The sequence below is a fragment of the Branchiostoma floridae genome, chromosome 1 (assembly GCF_000003815.2).
Source record: "Branchiostoma floridae strain S238N-H82 chromosome 1, Bfl_VNyyK, whole genome shotgun sequence".
In the NCBI taxonomy this organism is placed as follows: Eukaryota; Metazoa; Chordata; class Leptocardii; order Amphioxiformes; family Branchiostomatidae; genus Branchiostoma; species Branchiostoma floridae.
The window spans coordinates 21491689-21512258 of NC_049979.1; the positions used below are offsets into that span (position 1 = coordinate 21491689).

The window sequence follows — 20570 nt, forward strand, 5'->3', positions numbered from 1 at the left end:
AAAGTACGATTCAGGCAATCGTCCAGATGTACATCTAGCTTTTTTTTGCCATAGATTCCATGTTCTTACAGCAGGGCACATCAGTTTCCCTGGCGGTAAAAGGCTCAAAGTCATAGAGGCTGGTAATGCCAAGTTCGGTCCAGAGCCCGAGGCAGAAACCAACTTTTGCTAATCTTCGGACCAATCCCCAAGGTTGCCTACCTTGCTCATTTCAAAGTTTTCAGGCAAAAGCGAAGTTGACAAATGATGCAAGGGGCCATTAATACTTAGCTCCCTTGCCTTACATTTGTTTTCGTTTTATCTCGCGTTGGGGAGAGTTTCAAAGCGGTGACATCAAACGCGCGTGCATGAAAATTGCACCGCATGAAGGTATGGTACTGGGAGATAGAAACGCATGACATGAACATGTGGGAGCGAAGCGAGACCAAAGTCTGAGTGTCATGTATCAAAATGGGGCCTCCTGACGAGCTTTTGTTTCCCTTCGACTGACATTAAGGTAACCATCCCGGACCCCTGCGGTTACGTCACTCTGCAAAAAAATAAAGGACAGGGACGAGAGGATGATTGAATGGAAAGTACCGTTGCTCGCAGGATGAAAGCGTGGCTGCTTTATATTACCCCGCATGACAAATTATGTCTGATTTCATTTCATTCACGGTAATTTCCCATTTGAAGGACAAGATGGACGACTGGAGAAACGGAACGTCACCTTGCAGCGATCTGAGCAGTTCTTATGGCGAAGTGTGATTGATGGCAGTATGGTACGACTTCCGCCGCTGTTCGGGAGAAGTTAACGTACAAGTAGCAACTTCAGAACTGTTGTTGGCTATATCATACTTTGCTTACGTCTGCCTATAGGGAGAACCCTATAACTCAACTGGACCTTGTTCCATTTAGTTGGTAACTCGGAGACGCCTGTTCCTTCCTTGGTATTACATTTTGCATGGGCTACACCCATTTTTTTGGCAGGGACTTACTTATGGAAGAATAACTTTATGTCATTTATTATCCCATTCATACAAGTTCATTCTGTTACAATTAGAGTTCTGTCTTCATTCACTTACAACATTGTACCTCTACCTGCTGTTTACGTTATGCCTTTTATATGTATAGTTGTGGTGTTAACAAAAGTTTGCCAACTTGAGTGCGCTACGTCTGCCACGTCTTTGAACTTGAATAAGAATATGTTAGGGTATGAGCAAACGTACACCTATTTGCACCATTGAATTTTCCCCCAGGAATTAAGAATAGGAAGGTGAGTTACTTTAGGCGACCCCGCAGCAGTATCGCCCACGCTCAATAATATTTCTTTCAGTGTCCATAATCTTCTAGATATTTGCAAGAGGGCAACTTGGGTATATGACTTTCAACGAGAACTATCTTCTAAGGGTCATCTTTGAAGAGAGTAATGCCCCCGATATTTTACAACTATAACGGAAAACGCCATTAAGATATGCCCCCCGATGTTACACAACTATAACGGCAAAAAGCTATTAAGATAAGTGGTAAAATGTCCGGTCACAAGACCCCAAGGGGGATAGCAATCATTCATTCATTGCTGTCACTCAATGGCCCTATCATAAAGTTCCTTGCATCTTCCCGTATTTCTTCGTTGTTCCTAAGACCACCTTTCCTACGCTGACTGGTTGTGTAGCGACCAAATTTGGATTTGTGCGACCATTTATTTGATAGAATAATGAAATATGACAATGTAATAGTATGACAGCAAAACGTGAGTTTTTTTTCTTTTCGTCTACGAAAGTCATTGAGCAATTTGTCAAATCTTTTGTCACTAATAGGTTGCAGTGTGGTCGCAGTCTATAGTGGGAAGTTTGTGTATCAAGTGACTGAAATGACTTTGGAAGTAAAAGCCGACCAGGTAGTGCTAATAGGCCACAAAAAAATGGGACTCGAACAAGAGGTGGATAATTTACAGTCGGGACTCAGTGTTACAGCCGTCTGTCAATGCACGATATGTCGTGAGTATGAACGTCTCATGCGTAAACAGCCACCAGTGGATGGTGTAAAGGGGCCTCGACATATGTCTGACTAAACGGAGCGACCTTTACAAGTGTTACACGTATAAATCACCTGTAGGGAAGAACTGTGCGTACTTGTACCGTATATAAGGTCTTAGAGTTGTCTCATTTGACGGTTTGTGTTTTCATAGCCTGTCTATCGAATACATGTTAGTATGAGATCAACTAAGACGACAACGGTATAGTTTCATTAGGTATCTAGATCTGTTTTTCTGAGATATACACAACAATACAATATCATAGGAATTTCTGGAGTAATTTTCACACCGCATTATGAAGAGGTTTCTCATATGGCATCTTAGACAGTAGGTAGTCTGTTGTAATGTTGAACTTGGCATTGGCCAAGAGAAGCTGAGTAGGTCTACTTCTAGATTTCTCCATTGATATTCTGTGGCACTTGCACTGCGACTAACGTAGCAAACGCACACGATATCATACTTAGATCCAATACATAAACGATGATATCTCGTACCAAAGGTCTGCAAATTCAACACTATATTATCCCCGCCTTGACAGTGAGTTATGAGGTTGCGAAGTTCCCTTTATGCAGCGACGTAAAAGAGAGTCAAAGGTCTCCTCCAATAATCTAGCAATGCTCTCTTCCTGATATATTATCATCAGCACTGAAGAAAGCTTCGCTCATCTTTCCCAAAGACTTCTTTGAATCAGATGTTGAGCTGTGTAGGGATTCTGTGTACCTACATTGCACGCGAGGGCGCTCCGCGTACAGGGATACCCATATCATGGCTCACGGGGGCGCTCAACATAGAGGGAGACCTATATCACGGCTCACGACTCTACAGTTCAGTCAGGGTGAAGGACTCTGGCTGACAGTTCCTTTCTAGATACTTTTCAGAGAACCTGTGTGTGCATGTAGAGTAAGGTAAGATGCTACTTGTCTTTATTTTCCCCTCAGGGTTAACGATGGCGTAGTGATACCGAGGAGACATGAGACCCCAATGGGAGAACACGCGATACAGCACCATCAGCGCTGACATGAAGGCCGCCCCAAACGGACCCAGACACGTGCAGTTTGCGGAGCCGGACACGCTGTGTGACGGGACCCTGAGGACGGCCACGCTGCCGGGGTCGTTCGGCAGGAAGACGGGACGAGACGACAGGACTAGGTCGTACTACCGCTCAAACTGGGACGAGAATGAAGATATCGGTTGGTTTGATTCTTTTAGTGCCTTTTGTGTGTGGACGCATGGCATTGATGTACACATGTATACATCTATCAAATCCCATTTCACACATTCAGGACCTTCCTACTACTTTGCTTCCGGCTATTCCCAAACCAAGGTCGGTGCTGGGTTGGGGTAGCTTGAAATCCATCATATTCTAGCTGCAGTTCGCTCCTCGTCGCATCACATCAAAGAAGAAGAAAATCCCGAATTTTATTTGTCAAAATCCAATATCGGCTGGCGTGGACTACATTCAAAGACAGGTAGACAATCTCACCAAATAATTCCCAACTTTGGATGACTTTGTCCACGACCAAAAAACAAGATCTGGAGAAGGTCGGGAGGTCATGGTAGGCTGTGTGTGACAGAGGCTTAATCAGAAAGCATATTACTGAAATATTAGTAACGATAAATGCTTGTTTGTATAGGAAAAGAAAAATGCAAAATTGTTTTCATATGGAAACTATGATCAATAAACAATCCTATTCAAAAATTTGTTACCATCACTTTTCATCATCGACATCCCAATTCATTTTGAGATGGTGTTTTGTGAATGTGCTTGTCTGTGTGACTCTTCGTACCCTTGAGTGCACATGTGCATGTTTGAAAATCTTTACAATGTTTATAAATAGAACCACCCCTTACAAGTTGATCTATTGAACGGAGTAGAAATACTCCAACCCTGGAGCCGAATGATATATTATGGGTACTGGTAGTCTACCAAACCAATATTTCTCATGGTTATCAATCAGATGCTTATGATAACGGTTAACAAGCATGTCTCTTTAAGTCATCTTTGTTGTACAGCGTTGGTGTAACATGTTGGTAAATATGGTATCAGGACTTTTCGGCACCTGGCCAATTAGGACAATTCGGCCCCTAGCCAATCAGGGTTGAGGTACTAGCTTAAAGTCAGGGTCAGAACTAGGCGTCAAAATACCCTAAAGCATGTCTCGAATCGTCATGAATATTTGGCAAAAGGAGCCGGGGCTGGTTTTGCATATGGTAACCTGTGATGTAACTTTCAAGTAGCCTTTAGTGCCTTTACTACATATTAGGTATGCGAAACGAGCCCCGGCCCTTTGAAATGTTAAACGAGACATATCAAACACAAGAAACAATACCGACAGATGAAAGATGACCTGACACAACGTCTTGACCGCCGTGCAACCACTCAGCGACCAGAGATATTGGAGGGTTCATTCAGCAAATTTCATAAGTAGAAAGAAACGATATATTTAATGATATGTGCGTTTTGTTGTGCTTTGTTTTAAGTCATACTTTTACATCGTGCGCCATATTCCAATTTTTAAATCAACGGTGTGGCATATTGATCGCAGTGATGTCGTTCAGTGATCGCCGTCTAGTTGAAAGGGAATCTATTGCGATGGCACTGCGACATAACTGCGATCTAAACTGAATTTGTGCAATCCTTCATTGAGGTATCATGCAAAATGTTAAAGTATGGCTGCAAGGACAACAAAATACACAAAGAGGGAACTAATTAATTTCTATCTATGAAAATCACTGAGCGTTCTTTCAAAATCTCTCGGTTGCAGCGCGGTCGCAACGGTGTCGCCGCCATATTGGAATAGGGTATGCTTCCAGGTAGCCGAGATGAATCATTTATACAAGACGAAGCTCTAACAGCAAAGGGAATGGCTGATCGTATATCAAGGGTAATCTCGTATAGGCCATAAAAGGGCACTTCATCAGGCTCATGGTAAAACAACGTTAGGAGGAAGACTCGCGCGAAATGCCAACAGCCCGAAGGTCACGTTTGGAATGACACATTTGGGACTGTCGTGATGTGTGCTGTGTTGGAGACACCCTTGATAAAGGGAATGCATGTCATACATAGAAACTTAAGGCTATGTTCTTCTTAAGAATCAGCCATTAGTCTAAGAGTTGTAAGTCATTAGTTAGCGACTTCAAAGCATATAGCTTAATGTTCACAAACACCTATTACTGTCTGAACTGACTAATCAAAATGAGATTTAGTTGTACAGTTTATTAAGTAGTACCGTATGCTACATATATCTAATGCGCCAATATACAATAATGCAAAATGATATTGATACAGCTTGGGGGATATCCAGATGCTACGTGCACTCTTTGCTGCTGTCCTAGAACCAATACACCAAACAAATTGCTTCCCGATAATTGCAAGAACTTAAAGGTCATCATCGTATTGGCTTTCTACGGTTCATGATGGTATAGACCGAGCGGTAATGTTTTCTATGGAGCTGAGCTCGACAAGTCAGAGCGAGTGAGAAATTCGTGTGAGTAGACTGTGCCTTTGTAATCAGGACCTGTTCTGACTGTCAATCACAATTAACAGTCCAACCAATGGGGGAAGAGCAATCAGCGGTATGACCAATGAGAGAATGGCATGTCCGTCAAAATTAGTTTTTTCTACCTATGATTTGTATGTCTACACGGAGGTGGGTGGAGCTAAGGGTCTGCATACGGTCTTTCTTTTCTTTAGCGCTACATAATTGTATTCTTACAATTTAATTACACCACCTAATTAAGCGACATTGATGTTGAATACAACGTCTTTTTCCAGTTGATGACTCAACCCCAGATAATGCGGAACATAACCAATAAAATCTTTATCGCAGTCTGGTAAACAACGATAAAAGGATTCCTTGATAAGTATGGTGATTATGGGCTATACTTAGATGTATGGCTCAAGTCTGAGGAGTGCGCGGTTCCGATAACGGTAACGCCACAATCTCAAGCATCTAATTGAATCTCTTATTGAGTGTAGGAATGTGAAGTACCTCTAGATTTGCGATGTAATCTTGACCTTGACGTCAGGCCTTGGCACTAAACTTGCATTAAGAGAATGAGCTGAAGCCTAGTTATGGCACAGATTTCAAATTACAACTACATTACGACTATCATTTTACAGTTACCCATTCGCCCATAACCACAATCCTTCTCCATTTTAACAATCCTTTTCCAGTTTCATTAAGCTAAAGACCATGCACACGACCCCCCCCCCCCAAAAAAAGAAACAAACACACACTCTCAGTTAATTTTCCGCTGAATATAACGTTACAACCAGGCCACAATACTGCTACATTCCGCTGCCTGTATTTGGGTTCCGTAGTTTCATGGGTTTTCACGGTTAAATCTGAACTAAACGCCTAAATGCAGCATATCACAGCAAAATTCAAGAAATATGGATGCAAATCTGCAGCAGCAGCACAGAATAGGTCAAGGTTTTTCTGATTTGATGAAGCAATCGTTGAGGAAGATCAGATTGGCAAATGTTACAAAACGTAGTTGTTGCTTTTCAAGGTCATATCAGGATCTATATAAGTAATGGTCGACATAGGAAAGGTATTAACAAAGGTTTTTGTACCCTCATTATCCAGCCCACAGATGCACGTCCTATGATCCGTCGGATCTATGCCGGGCCCATTTAGGAATCTTATCCGCACTAATCTCCATCAGATCCTACGCTTCCATAGGTAGTATCAAAGCCGACAAGAAGGATTGCCGGCCAAAGAAAGTCAGAAGGGGTAGCATACACACTCCTTGGCCTGCTTCACTCCTCTGTTAGATGTTTTTATACTATCTTATGCTGAAGTAGGATCTACTTGGAGATTTCTGCACACAGTCCTTTCAGTAAACACGTACTGCTTTTGAAAAAAGGACTCCGCCTCTATGTACTTTAGTGCCCCCCAGGCTCTTGGTTTCATTCTTCATGTGTCTGCATACAGACCAAAATGTCTCTAGTCGCTTGCTGTTAGTCGAGTGATGTGTTCGACTGTCAAGCCGTAATAGTCTGAGAAAGACTAACAAAATACTGGGTGACTTAGCAATAAATCATAAGACATGCTTCAGCAAAGGAGGCTGGTCCAAGAACGGTTTTACGTGTTGAATGTTAAGTTAGCTGTGGCATTCAGTTCCGAGCTAGTGCATTTCAGTGTTGCCGGTACTAGCAAAGGTGCAGGTGCTGTATGTAGTAAAGACATGCTATTTTTGGTAACTGCAGTCTTTCAGTACCATCTATGGTATATTTCTTATATTGAATGAGAGGCAGAAAAATGAATGTACTTCCCGTGCTTTGGGTATGTGCATCTACGTGTATTTGTGTAGAGCGTGACAGCGCAGAACTAACAGCGTATTTAATCATAATGGGGAACTTCATAGGATATGGATAAGGATATTGTGGATAAAGACAACGTGGCCTAAATATGACGTTGAAAAGAATTAATCATGGGAAGATTGAAAATTCATTCTAACATCTATAATTGAAACAGCTAGCTAGAAAGGTACATATTTGTGTGTAATGTGGATGTTTTTGTGTGCGAACATCGATTGTCTGTGCGTGAGTATGTGCCTTTTGTGCATGTGTGAGTGTGTATGTATGTGTGTGTTTGAGTGCATGTGTTTGTGTGTGCATTTGTGTGTTTGTGTGTGAGTTTGTGTGTGCGTGTTTGTGTGCGTGTTTGTGTGCATATCTGTGTGTGTGAGTTTGTGTGCTCGTGTTTGTGTGCATTTGTGTGTGTGTGCATGTATTCCTGTGTATGTGTATGTGTATGTTTTGTCTGCGTGTGTGTCTATGTGTGTCGCCGAACCTAGTACTGGTAGAGCTGGCGAACGGATGTGGCGATCGGAGTCTTCAATAGAGATCGTGATCGGAATGCTAGGAATGTGTAAGGGTGGGCGCCCGTTTATAGATCCTGAGTTTCAAACGAACACGAAATCTATCTCGCTCAGGATCTCTACTTGCAGAGGAAATAGATAAATTTGTTATGTAATGTCAAACATTGCAGGCGGTGTAAAAGGCCATTTCTAGCACTTAGTTAACTGAAACTATACCTTTGGGGAGAATTCAAAATGACTGGGCCTCGATAAAAGTGTCGGGTATGATTGATGGCCCAGTGAGTGTCCTTGACCACTGAGATTTCAATTATTGGGATAAACTTTTTATTTTATTTTCATGAACATAAAAACACTCTCATCAGACATTGGCAAAGCAGTACATAGGATCGTGAGACAAAAGTAATGTAAATGATCTTATAAAAGGCTAATTTTTAATCAAATTAAGTGAAATTAGGCAAAATTGTAAATCCTCTTGATATTGAAATATCTATTTTTGTTTTGTTCATTGTTTTATAAGTGAATTTTGGGACACAGATTGGAACTGGGAGACCTGCATAGGACATCTCGGTTGGGGCTGCATCGGCCTTTCGAAACAGACGTAAAATCTGGGTCCGGCGTGTTCGAGGAGGTACCCCAACCTCGTTAAGTGGGAAGGACTGCGAAGCTGGTGTGTTACGCTGAACGGCGGTTATACCGGCCATGTAGATACAGATACAGGACTGGCAACCTCTCCTTGTATATATATATACACTGCTACTGAAACAACAGGAAAAGTTGCTGCCCCATTTGCCAGTAGACACTACAGGTATCTGAACTAACTTGCGCTGTGTGTGTTTGTCTGTGTGTGTGAAGGGGGGGGGGGTGTCCTGAAACTTTGTCAGAGGCAGTTTCACTACGGACGTCTTTTCTTAGCATATATACGCTCTACAAGTGTGTGCCATGATGCTGATTAACCTGTCTATTGACCCACTATTAATCAAACTGCGACTCGAGTTCAACGGTGGTGCTCTTTGGCTCTCTACCATCTCTTCAAGTTGCAGAACTGGCTGCCAAGTCTGTCAAAAGCCTCACCCTCCTCGCTGCATGCTTATTTTTAACTTCTACAGCCTTGGCAATGCAGAGATTGCCTTGAATTTTAGAACTTGATAGGTTGAGTATAAAACTCATGTTAGATTATACGTTGAGAACGGTAATTGGTAGTACGAAAGCTAGAAAGGTGACATTTGCATGCAAATGCAAAGTGGTAACCTTCAGATGATGTGGTCTAACAAACTACTGCTCTGTGTGGGAGTGTTTTCTTATTACATTCATATACACGGTGACCAGCACCTGTCCTACCACTTGCTACATAAGGTAATCTAACACCACAGGGTGTCTACTACTTTACTAGTTACCATAGTGACAGGTGGTTGGTCCAGGGTATTGATCTTATTTGTTGTAAGATGATAAAGAAGACACTGGTCTAACACGGCGATAGTTTCTTCTGTGCAGGTGAACTTGAATAGAATCATTTCCGTAGCACAACGCATGATTCATCATCATCATTCTGCAGTCGTTCAAACATCCTACAGTCATTCTCTCGTCCCGTTGTCCCTCTGTGCCTTGCATCGTGCAATTGCTCTTACCTCCTGGAGTTTTCTTGCTGATTTAAAGAGAAACCAGTCCCTAGTGGTTACGGCCTATCTTGGTCGTGCGTAGCAGGTTTATGCAGTACAAGCACTGTTATATAAATACGGACTTGGAACACGCATGGAACACACGTAATTGTTCAATTTCTTCACAAAACGGGTAGAAACAGAATCTTTACGCATACACAAAAGTGTGCGTAAAGAAAGACATTCGTGCAATGAAGCCGTGTTTTAGTCGTAGCACAGTACCGCAACTTGAAAGCTGATAACTACAGATGGACAGTGCAGATGGATGATGGATAAGAATACTGTCACTCGTCATGTTGTACCCCGATGGCATCAGGTCATCAATGTTATCTTGGCTATCTCCATTTATATAAAAGCAATCTTTATTGACACATATATGGATGCCACCCACGCACATCAGTTATCGTTGCAAAAATATAGTTTGCGACCAAACTCGTACAAAGAGCTACAAAATAATCAACTCATATGCCGTAAGTTCCAAACAAAATTATCGGAAATTACAGTGGTAACAGAAATAAAGAATTCATTGTTTAGTAAACCATGTTATCTGTGTTAAACCATTTGTATAGAATGAAGGCAATTTTGTCCCATCGTTTTTCTTTTCTCTCTCGCATCAGTTGTGGAGCACCCAAAACATGCCATCCAAATAATCAAGTCGGCATGACCTTATCTAAACTTAGAAACTCCCACGTCTATTGACTTTTGACTTTGGTTAAAATAAGCTTGTATTTTGAGGTACGCTTGAGTTACCGCCCTGACAACAACATCGTGAGTACTTGAGTATGTACTTGTAACGTTTGGATGTGCAGCGATGATGTTTTGTAATCAAACTCTCAAAAAGAAGGCATTTCATGCAAACACTGTCCACACTGAGAGAATTTATTGAAGAATATCGATTCCGAATTGTGCAGCCTTTGACTGACTTTGCAGGACACTTTGGGAGGAGCTCACATTAGGGTCCAACTGGAGAGGAAATATTGATGGGACGAGTACCTCGTTATTGGATCAATCTATGTTCGCCGTTCATCGATACTGAAGATATATATGGAGCCCTGTTTCTACCCACTTCGCCTGGTGGGGAACGATTTGTTTGGATGGACAGGTACCTATCAGGGACAAACTTTAGGCGGCGTACAGTCGCCTCGGGGCCGCCTCTAGCTCCAAGTTTGTATCGGTGATGAGTGGTATTACCTTTATCAAGCTATAAAGGCTGTTTTAGTATATCAAAAATCTAATGGCAAATAGGCCACACAAATTTGAGCTTGGTAGGTAAATCTGCCCTGCATTTTCGACCATATGGCTCCAAGAATTCGGACGGAATATCAAAATTCCAACCTAGATGAGACGATTCGCAGCGATAGACACATTTGTGCGACATTTCTTTGTTGGTGACTGAGCACAGATTGTCACAGAGGAGCCACAGTTCTGTCGCTGCAGGCTTAAAAACACTGCCAGAAATCCATTAAACACTTGAGATGAATTGATTAAGGAAGCGGTTTTCCTCTCTCACGCTTCAGCACAACGCAAATCTAGTTCCCAGGATGTATTAGGTGTGAAATAAAGTTTTTAGCTCGCTCGTTGCGCCTACCGTCACTCCGGTCCCCCTTCCCTTCTGGTGAAGAATTACGTAGGCCACACTCCCGTGTGCATTGTGAACATCGCTCACTCTGGCTGCAAGTAGGGGGTAGAGCACAGCGCTTATAGGGACCTGGTGGAACGTAAGATGGAGATGTAGCTTGACATTCGTGCAGACACAGGCGGGCGGGAAAGGACTTCATACGGTAATGCGATTTTCTCTGTCTTGTGTAACTAAGTTACGAAAAAAGCTAGCAATAATGTCGCCATGTTGGAAACAATTCAGTCAACGAAATAGATGCACAAGAAGCGAACTAGATGAATTGCAGGCTTGCAGGTAGTCAAGACGATCCAGACTAGGTATGGTGACTTGGAGAGGGCATTGCAACACTTCGGTTTATACTTTTGTGAACAATGGAAACATGTGACGAAAACGCTGTATGTCAAATCAAAGATCTGGATACTAGCGCATTGTCCAAATTATCTTATTGGTTAGATCGACTGTAGACCTGTAAAATCGGTTTGAATGAGGTATAGAATGAGAAATGAATCAAATAGTTTTCTATTGATGTATTTATAGAGAGAGAGCGGTACTGATTGTGGACTAAAAGCGCTTCAGCGATTCGATCTCTGCGATACTGCTTTTCCTACGTTCCTCTGAAACGACATCGATTATAAATGCTGCTTACGATATTTTAAGTAACAGGCGACATAGTATGGTGAATCCTGTGAGTACTAATGTTGTAGCTACGTTTTGGCGTTTTCAAGAAGAGAGGCTTTGAAAGCAAACAACAGCGGACAGAAATAAGACAAAGAAAATAAGGATAACGCAAGGCAACCAGCCATGCGCTTTGTCTAACCGAAGTGAAGTGTACTGCCTTCTGCAATGAGAAGTTGTTTAATCATATTCTAAATCGATATTGCATGATTATTCATCCTAAAATAAGAGATGTGAGTGAATTGTTCCGATCAGCATTGGCTAGTACTGAATCTATTACAGAGCTCGTCAACGCATTGCCCAAAGCCCATAGGTCCTGGGCCCAATTCCCCGGGCACCCTCTGATGTTGTACCCCTAGGAACGGTACTTTGCATGAATTTCCTCACTTTATTCAGGCAAAAATGAGTACCTAGCTTCGGTTAGGGGCGTCTTTCGAATTGCAAGTCAACTGGAGGTCCCGTAGGGTCCTGCTGCACTAAATTTCCATGCTTCGATTTATAAGACAAAGGGATGATGATGAGAATGATAGTAGATTGTTAAATGATGGCATAACCATTGCCTTCGGCGGCCTAGGGAGTCCCATCAGCGCCGTACTATTGACCATTACATCATTACAATCGCTCTTCACGAGGCCCAGGATGGTGCTTAAGGGTGACTGATGACATCTTCAGGGGAATGTTGCGTGTTTGCCGAGTATTCTTTTCACTGTCTGTCTTTAAGATTGATACATCTCAGCAGATTATCTCTTTTACCCCTCAGATCTAGGACAATCGATAGAACGGTTTTGTATAGCTTTAAGGATGATTTAAGTGAAATCTGCATTTTAGGGTACGAGAGAAGTGATTCTCTGGGAGAAATTATATAAACACTGGACTTAATTCCGTTTCCAATTCCGTTTCTACTCTCCAGGGAAAAATTGAACCTATACGTAAAACTATGCTTATGCATTTTAAGCCCGTGTATTCTGTGCAGTGAAACACTATATATGCACAAATGTAGTGCAAGTTTCATATTGTAATAACAATACATATGTAGCATGTTGTGTAAAGTTGTAGCTTCAATATATACACTTACAATGTTCATCGACGGAAGATGGATATGAACAAATAAATATCATACATTTTTTTTTTACAAAAGTCATCTCACAAAAAGTGCAATCCGTTTGTGAAAACAACTTTTAACATCACCCAAGGTGACCGAATTAAATCGTGTTCCGGACGCTGGTCAACCCGTACACCACAGCGCGCCCATTTTCGGTTTGTTGCCATCAAATGACAGACCCATAAATAGACGTCAGCTTTTTCATGACATTGAGGAGCGTGATAATCACACATCCACGCTTCTTTACCAAACTAGTTCCACAATGCAGAAGGCAGCATAAATGTAATCCTGACTCAAGCACTTTGCCATGACTAGATAAGTGGAGGGATCCAGCCTTTATTGTCCTCGGCATCCATGATTGATGATGTGAATCTCTGCCATCAGTTGACGATAATATCATAGATTTGTAGCGCCGTCGGGGGATTATGATTTAGAGACAGCGGCAGGGCGACTTCAAACGATTTTCTCACAGACCATATGTCTGTGGTTTAGGCCCGGGATGGTAATCTGGTAAGAAGTGCTCATCTAGCCAGGGGTCTGAGTTCTTTCATATGAGCGCAAAACCTTTGAAGTTCACACATGCTCTTCAGTAATATATTTGCGGAGATATAGAAAGCAGCAGTTACACCTGCCTTATCACAAAGCCGTTTAAGTGGTGGCTTCTTTTTTCCTTTGAAAGATGCGGCTGGAATATATTCTGCTTGTAATATTGTAGATTTGGCAACGGCCCTCACTCTCGTATGTATTCACTTCATTTAGATTACGTCTGGGCTTTGTAATGATATTTGGCTTTATTTGATCGATGTGCTCTCATTAGAAGTAGACAAGGGGGAATACAGGAATATACAAACATTGTCTTGAGGGAAATACGGTGAAGCATTGGAATTGCCAGAAACAATTTGAGTCTGTGATTGCTTGGTTTTGTTCTCAACACAGCACCCTATTCACAGATAAAATTGGCGCTTGAACTCTCTTTCTCCCTGATTCTTTCATTTATCACTGTAATTGGTGATATATTTGGTAGTCTGTAGGCGTGTGCAGTCTACAGCAATCAGTATTGTCTCTTGCCTCAGAATCTTAACCTCAGTACTGTGTATAAGGTAAGGACCAGCAAAGTCCTATTACAAAACAGGCTATCATTGAAATTAAGTGAAATCTAAATCTAAAACCAGTTTCTACCGGGTCTCTTTCTTCAGTGTCACTGACGAAACATACTGGATGCTATCTGAAATGTCTGACCGTTTCCAACATCATATCTAGTTGCTTGATTAACTGCCTTTTGCCGTTATTTAATCTATTCCTTTTAGATTTGTTAACCTCAAACGCAGGTTAACAGTCTTATATTCATATATTGTGTGGTGTGTGAATAATGTCTCTAATGCAATGCCTTCGCTTGCTTATCTCAATCAACGACACAAGTGTGCTAGCCTGCAATCCCTCCTTCTCACTGAGTCTGAGTGATGCTACGGGTATCTTTCCAACCCGGGGCCCGGCCGGGTAGCTTTAGGGAACAAAAAGTCTGCTATAAACAGCAACGAAACACAAAACGTTAATTCAAAAGAATTAGTTACCAGTAAACTTCCCGACCGGGCTCCGGCTTTACAGATAACCAGTCAATCAGATACTCCTCCTTCCTATTGTTTTGAGGGAAAGTTATTAGACCTTATTAGTCAATCACGTTCCCTCTTGACCATATGGGGAGACGTGATTGGCTAACAAATTTCTAGAACTTTCCAACAACAGGAAAGAGTGTATCAGATTAACGCAGCTAAGAGAACGAATCGCAGGGCGGTGCACCAGGGCCATTGCTTGAGCATGAGACATACAAGCGGTGGGAGTGGCAAGAAAGGATGACGATAGCTTCCATCAATTACTTGATTTTTTTTCCAGACCCCACGGTGAGGCTGACATGCTTCCAGATCGCAGAACCGGACATGAAGGAGATTGACAAGAGTCCGGAGAAGAAGCCGCATCCCCAGCCCTCCTCCTGCAGGAGAAGGCTGCGCACCATGTGTGTCGTCATCCTGTGGGTCATCCTCCTGGGACTAACCGGCTTCACAGGTGCGCAGGCCCAGACGGCAACCTTCATCCGTTTCACTCACTGTTAGTCCGCTGTGAAATTATTTCATGCTCACGGTCTCCACGGTGCTTATCTTCCAAGAGAGGAGAAGAGCCGAACTAATGGAACTGTAGAGATATAACGCGTAAAGACGTGACATGTTATTAAATCATGGCAAGATTCATGCCGACGTTCGTATAAGGAGTGTGTTTTGTACTACAAGAAAAATGTTCAGCTAAACGCTTATCTCGGCAACCTACTGCAATGACAACTATTATGTTTATGACATGGAAAGCTTTTGACAGCGAAGTAAACTTATTGGATTTTATTACCATGACGCTGTTGCGATATTAAGAAGTTTTGCTATCTTCGTTAACTGCAGGTGCTCTTCATAATGTATTATCTCTTGCAAACAGGACATGTTTAACTTAAAGGAGATTTATTTTTCCGGATGGCAGACTGGCAGGCGACGCGACCTGCTAAGCGCTGGAGGAGTTTAACCCCGTGTTCAATGTAGCGAGCTTGTTCGCACGCAGTTGCTAATTCCTTCTACCATCTTATCGCGCATGTTTGACGTTCGCACGTCTCGACCGAGTCTGACTGTGACATGACAGAGATCAACCCCCTGGCGCTATCTGACGCCACTTAACAGTTACTAGGACGCACAATTCTCACGAACTTGGATGGATTGATTGATTGATTTGGAAAAAGTTGTTAGATGTTTTCAAAGATTGTACTTTTGTTCATCTGTTTTTCTAACACTGTGCAGGATGTCGTCTTTAATAAGTCTTAAAACTTAAGAAACGTTATTTTTCACTCAAGTAAAAACGCAATCTTTACGCATGCTTTAAGGTGGGTTCAGAGATAAAACTTCTTGCAGTAATTACAAGGAGACGACTAAATTCATCTCAGATATAGCAAATCAAATGACTGTCCACTCTAAAGGATTGTTGCAACGCTTTTTGTTATTTGTTTCCTTATCAGATCTTTCTTTCGTCTTCGGTTTTAGAATTCTTTAATCAGAACAAATCGCGCGGGGATTTTCCTTCATCTTAGTACCCAATACCCATCCATGCATAAATTGCGTGGGCCTCGTACAATGACATACTACGGTGTGAGATTTGTATTCTGCACCCCATTCGGGACACAAAATTTATTAAATGGAATTTGTCGTCCTCGATACAACTCTTTAGAATTTATGTCAACTGCCTTATAATTTCTCAATGAAATTAAAATCTGTATCGTTCGTTTATCGTTTGTATGGTTTCACAAGCATAGTTTTCATACTGCTGATCGTTAATCTAAATAACCATTAAATACAAAATCGACTTACTACTTGTACGTATGCCAATCAAACACCAATTAGCCTAACTTAATCAAGCTTAAAGTCGCCTTCCATTGGCCAGGCCCCTAGAAATGTCAACAGTCTAATCCTATCAGTTTATACGTGTGTGCTTACATAAATTATTTATTGTCGAACTGAAAATTTTCTGTTTCCACAACGTTGGCGGCCGGATGTGATGACTGATTCCATAGTGAAAAAGATTCTAAGTTCCTAAGGCCCCATTTCCACTAGGCGGCGGCGATCGCACTGTGCTCTCTCTGCGACCTACAACGAATGTGTGTAACCTTTTATTTCAAGCTGGATGTATCATGCAGAATGTACAAGTGTGACTGAGGAGATCGACAAAGAAACACGCAAAACGTGAAATAATTCGTCTGTTCTTCTATACAAATCGTCGAGCGATCTGTCAAATTTTAGGTCGCAGAGAGAGCGCCACAAGGGCACCGTCCTAGTGGAAAGGGGGTATAATGAACTGATTTTTATCACTTTTTTTATACAGGTAAACATTGCGAAGCTCCTATTATAGGATAAGTATATAATAGTTCTGTTCTGTAATAGATGGTCACAGGCTCTTGGTACCGGTAAGGGGAGGGGGTTGTTGTTCTTTCAGCCCAAGACAGCTAGATTGTACATCTGTGAACAGTTTCATCAGGTTGGTACGTCACTGAAAAAAAGAGATTTTTACACAACCATTGCTTAATTCACACCGACTTTTCGGTGACCGTCTGTCAGAATTACCCTGAACAAGGTAACAAACGGCCACCGAAACGTCGGTGTGAATAGAGCAATGGTCGTGTAAAAAAAGAGTCTCTTTATTCAGCTAGATTGTACAGTTTTGGTCTCCTTTTTTTAGTAATTTGAATGTCTCTCTCCAGCATGGCTGTACTTCAAGGTAGACCGGCTGAAAATGGAGAAGACCCGTCTACAGAGGAAGGTAGTAGGCGGCGCGAGGCAGCTGTCAGACTTACAGGACAGAACTGACAAACTGACCCAGGAGAAAAACGTGCTGGAGAAGCGACTTAACGGTGGACTGAAGGACTTCGCCGAACTGAAGAACGTAACGTGGCTGCTGAAGTCTCGGCTCGAGAGCGTTGCCGGAGACTTGGGAGAGAAGTCTGGCACCTTGCAGGTGGTTCGAGAGAGGATTAACAGTCTTACGACTTGCGACAGAGGAGATGATTGTCTTATTCGAGGTAGCTTCTTCCTTTTCTTTCTTTTCGCTCTGAAAGAATTATCCTCCTCAGTACACTCGTTGTTAACGGGTCATATAACTGCCAAGCACCTTTGACCCTTTGCTGACGTCACACTTTCGGTCTGGATGTGTGACTTAAAGCTTTGGGTCATTCCAACTTGATAAAGATCAGAGGACTGATCGAAAGGTTGTTGGTAAGCGCTTAATTTTTTTATGTACTGATATAAGGTTTAAAAATTGTAACATAATAGTGTCATATTCAATTTGATACGTTTTTTCATTGTTGAACGAAAAAAAATTGAAAACTAGAAGGGTAGAATCCAGTCTATCCCTCAGCTTTGTTTTGTAACGATTAATCTTATCAGAGCTTGGTGGAAGTGATTGATCCAAACAGCGGGAAATTATCCAAAATTATGGACCGTAAATCCTAAATTTCATAATTTGTATGCATTAAAGCTCATTAAGCTCTAACTACGCTATCTATAAATTCAAAGTCATGAAGATTCGACAAACATTTTTGAGTTATTCTCCTTCAACTTAAAGGTCTCAAACAAAATCAAGCCCTGCAGTTTCAAAAACTCTCACTCATCTCACTGTTCAAATGTTTCAAAAACGCCGCTACCCAAATTTAGACTAAATGCCATTTGCACCGATAGCTATCTACAACTAAAAAATCACGATAACTGCAGCATGTACACAATACAATATTTTAAAGCCAAAAGCCAAAAAAGGATAAGAAACTATCACAGGGTACCAGTTGCCATGTGACAACCCACGTACTTCCACAAGAAAGTTGTACCCAGAACTGAATCGGCATGTCCCTATTTTATCTGAATTCTTACCCAACAGCTGCACCTGTCTATCACAGAACATATATCGTCTTCTTTACGAAATTACTTTCCTTTTAAGCAATGCACTACTTTAGGCGTCCATTTTTCACCAAGGGACGTGAATATTGTATGGATTAACCATTATGGTTTGTTCATGCTGTGAAACAGATGACGGTGTTTAAGGGAGGATTATGATACTTTTATTATTCCATTTACGCCCATATGGACACGGCCATCACTTCGTGCGGCGCACATCCAGTCCTGTATGATTTGTATTAATAGCCGGGCACTAATAATTTACGAATTGTGAATGCTCCGATGATTTTTACGCTGTAATAACTCCAGCTACTGCGGAACAAGTAGCAGACAGCCCTTACAAATCATGTTAACTGAGCTATGGTGAGTGATTCTGGGATGCGTTCCAAAGAGCACGCCTTAAAGTTAGTTTCATTACTGTGGACATCTTTCGAAACATATAATTAATCACGAACAGACCCAATGCGTGCACATACTTGACCTCATATCATTCCAATCTCGTCAAATTCTGATTTGACATAACATCCACTATCATAATTCCACCGGGTGCCATTATACCGCCACCTCAAAAAAACATTGGTATAGAGATCTTCCCAAGATTGTTTTGAACACAGAATGTTAAATGTCTTAAATGTAATACATTTCAGATATTTAGGTGCTGAAGACAATCTTGAGAAGGCCTCTATAACAACGTTTTTTGAGGTGGTGGTATAATGACACCCGGTGGAATTTTGATAGTCGATGTTATGTCAAATCAGAATTTGATTGACACATGGAGGAATTATGAGAATGTATGTTACAAAACTATAGACGGCATTCGTTCAAACCCCTGTAGAAAGCTCGAACTAAGATGCCCTACCCAGGATTGAACCGGGGTCTCACAGGGACAAACTAAAAAAAAGAAAGAATCAAAACAGGGACCAGGCTGTTATGCTTCTACCAGCTAATTGGAGTAAACAAACGTTTTATTTATGGATAAAAATATTCGTAAATATTCGAAATTTAATATTTTGTCACGTTTCACAAAAGTCTAGGCTACAACTTTTAAAAGACATTTTACAGATCAACAACCACAAGTATCAAAAGTAATTCATTTTTCAATGAGGTTCAATCCTAATCCATGAAAAGTATTCGTCATGCCAAAAGCACTTAATGATTGTATTTATTACTCATTACAGATTGTGCCGATGTGAGAACGCGAAACAAACTCAACGGGGTCTACCCCACCTGGCCCAAGAATGTCAGCAGCGCCCTTTATGTGTACTGTGACCAGACCACGCAGGGGGGCGGCTGGACTGTCATTCAGCGTCGCGTAGACGGCAGCGTCGACTTCTTCCGAAACTGGACGGATTATCGGGACGGATTCGGAGATCTTAACGACGAGTTCTGGCTCGGAAACGAGAATTTATACATCATAACCTCCCAGAAAATGTACAGACTGAGGATTGAGCTGGAAGACTGGGATGGGATCCGGAAGTACGCAGAATATTCCTTCATGAGCGTGGATTCGGAGATGGAAGACTATAGGTTAAGACTGGGAGCTTACGTTGGAAACGCAGGGGATTCCATGTCCGCGACCAACACCACCCATGGATGGGACATCTTCAAGCGAAACCTGAATAACATGACCTTCAGCACTAAGGACAGGGACAACGATAATTCCCTGGATAGCTGCGCCCGGCTGTACAAAGGGGGGTGGTGGTACAACAGCTGCTACAACGCCAATCTGAACGGGAAGTACTACAACACAGGTGGACGGGCGTATGATAGTGACTTGCAGGACGGCATTGAGTGGTTTACATGGAAGGGTTGGTACTATTCACTGAAGTCGGTATCTATGAAATTACGTCCTGTCGATTTTTTACCTTAAAATGTTTGGGCTAGACGTGTGAGTGCAACTACCTTTAGGGTATCGACAAAAGTGCCTTCTATTTCTTTGTGACGCCAAATTGACATATCTTGATAGAAGATAAGAATGATGTGCGAATGAATGAAAAACGAACATCCATGCTTGATATCGTGATATGTGTTATGGCGAGCAAACGAAGCAATGTCCAAGAAGAGATTGTCAGAGGTCTATGTTATCTTAGAGGTAAGTATATATATGCAATTGGAAATCTTTAAGGGACGTCTTTGAAGAAACACTTTTTTAAAACTTAGGCAATGGCAATTGAATTTTATGGATGACATCCTCTGCAGATCAAAATTTCAT

The 20570-nt window shown here is 41.8% G+C and overlaps 1 protein-coding gene across 1 annotated transcript; it reads left to right on the forward strand.

Moving 5' to 3' along the window:
* Positions 1 to 2911: 2911 nt before the first annotated feature.
* On the forward strand, positions 2912 to 20562 carry LOC118425514 (angiopoietin-related protein 7-like). The gene is made up of 4 exons (XM_035834399.1): positions 2912 to 3207; positions 14787 to 14957; positions 17176 to 17493; positions 19537 to 20562. Exons 1-4 carry the CDS (start codon positions 2988 to 2990, stop codon positions 20226 to 20228), a joined length of 1401 nt encoding a protein of 466 aa, XP_035690292.1. The 5' UTR covers positions 2912 to 2987; the 3' UTR covers positions 20229 to 20562.
* The last annotated feature ends 8 nt before the right edge of the window (positions 20563 to 20570 follow it).

What these genes read in the sequence shown, in the direction of transcription:
- LOC118425514 (XM_035834399.1), top strand. Translation starts at nt 2,988, where the DNA reads ATGAGACCCCAATGGGAGAACACGCGATACAGCACCATCAGCGCTGAC. An exon ending in GGACGAGAATGAAGATATCG is followed by an intron (nt 3,208 to 14,786) that starts GTTGGTTTGATT and finishes TTTTTTTTCCAG; the next exon opens with ACCCCACGGTGAGGCTGACA. An exon ending in AGATGATTGTCTTATTCGAG is followed by an intron (nt 17,494 to 19,536) that starts GTAGCTTCTTCC and finishes TACTCATTACAG; the next exon opens with ATTGTGCCGATGTGAGAACG.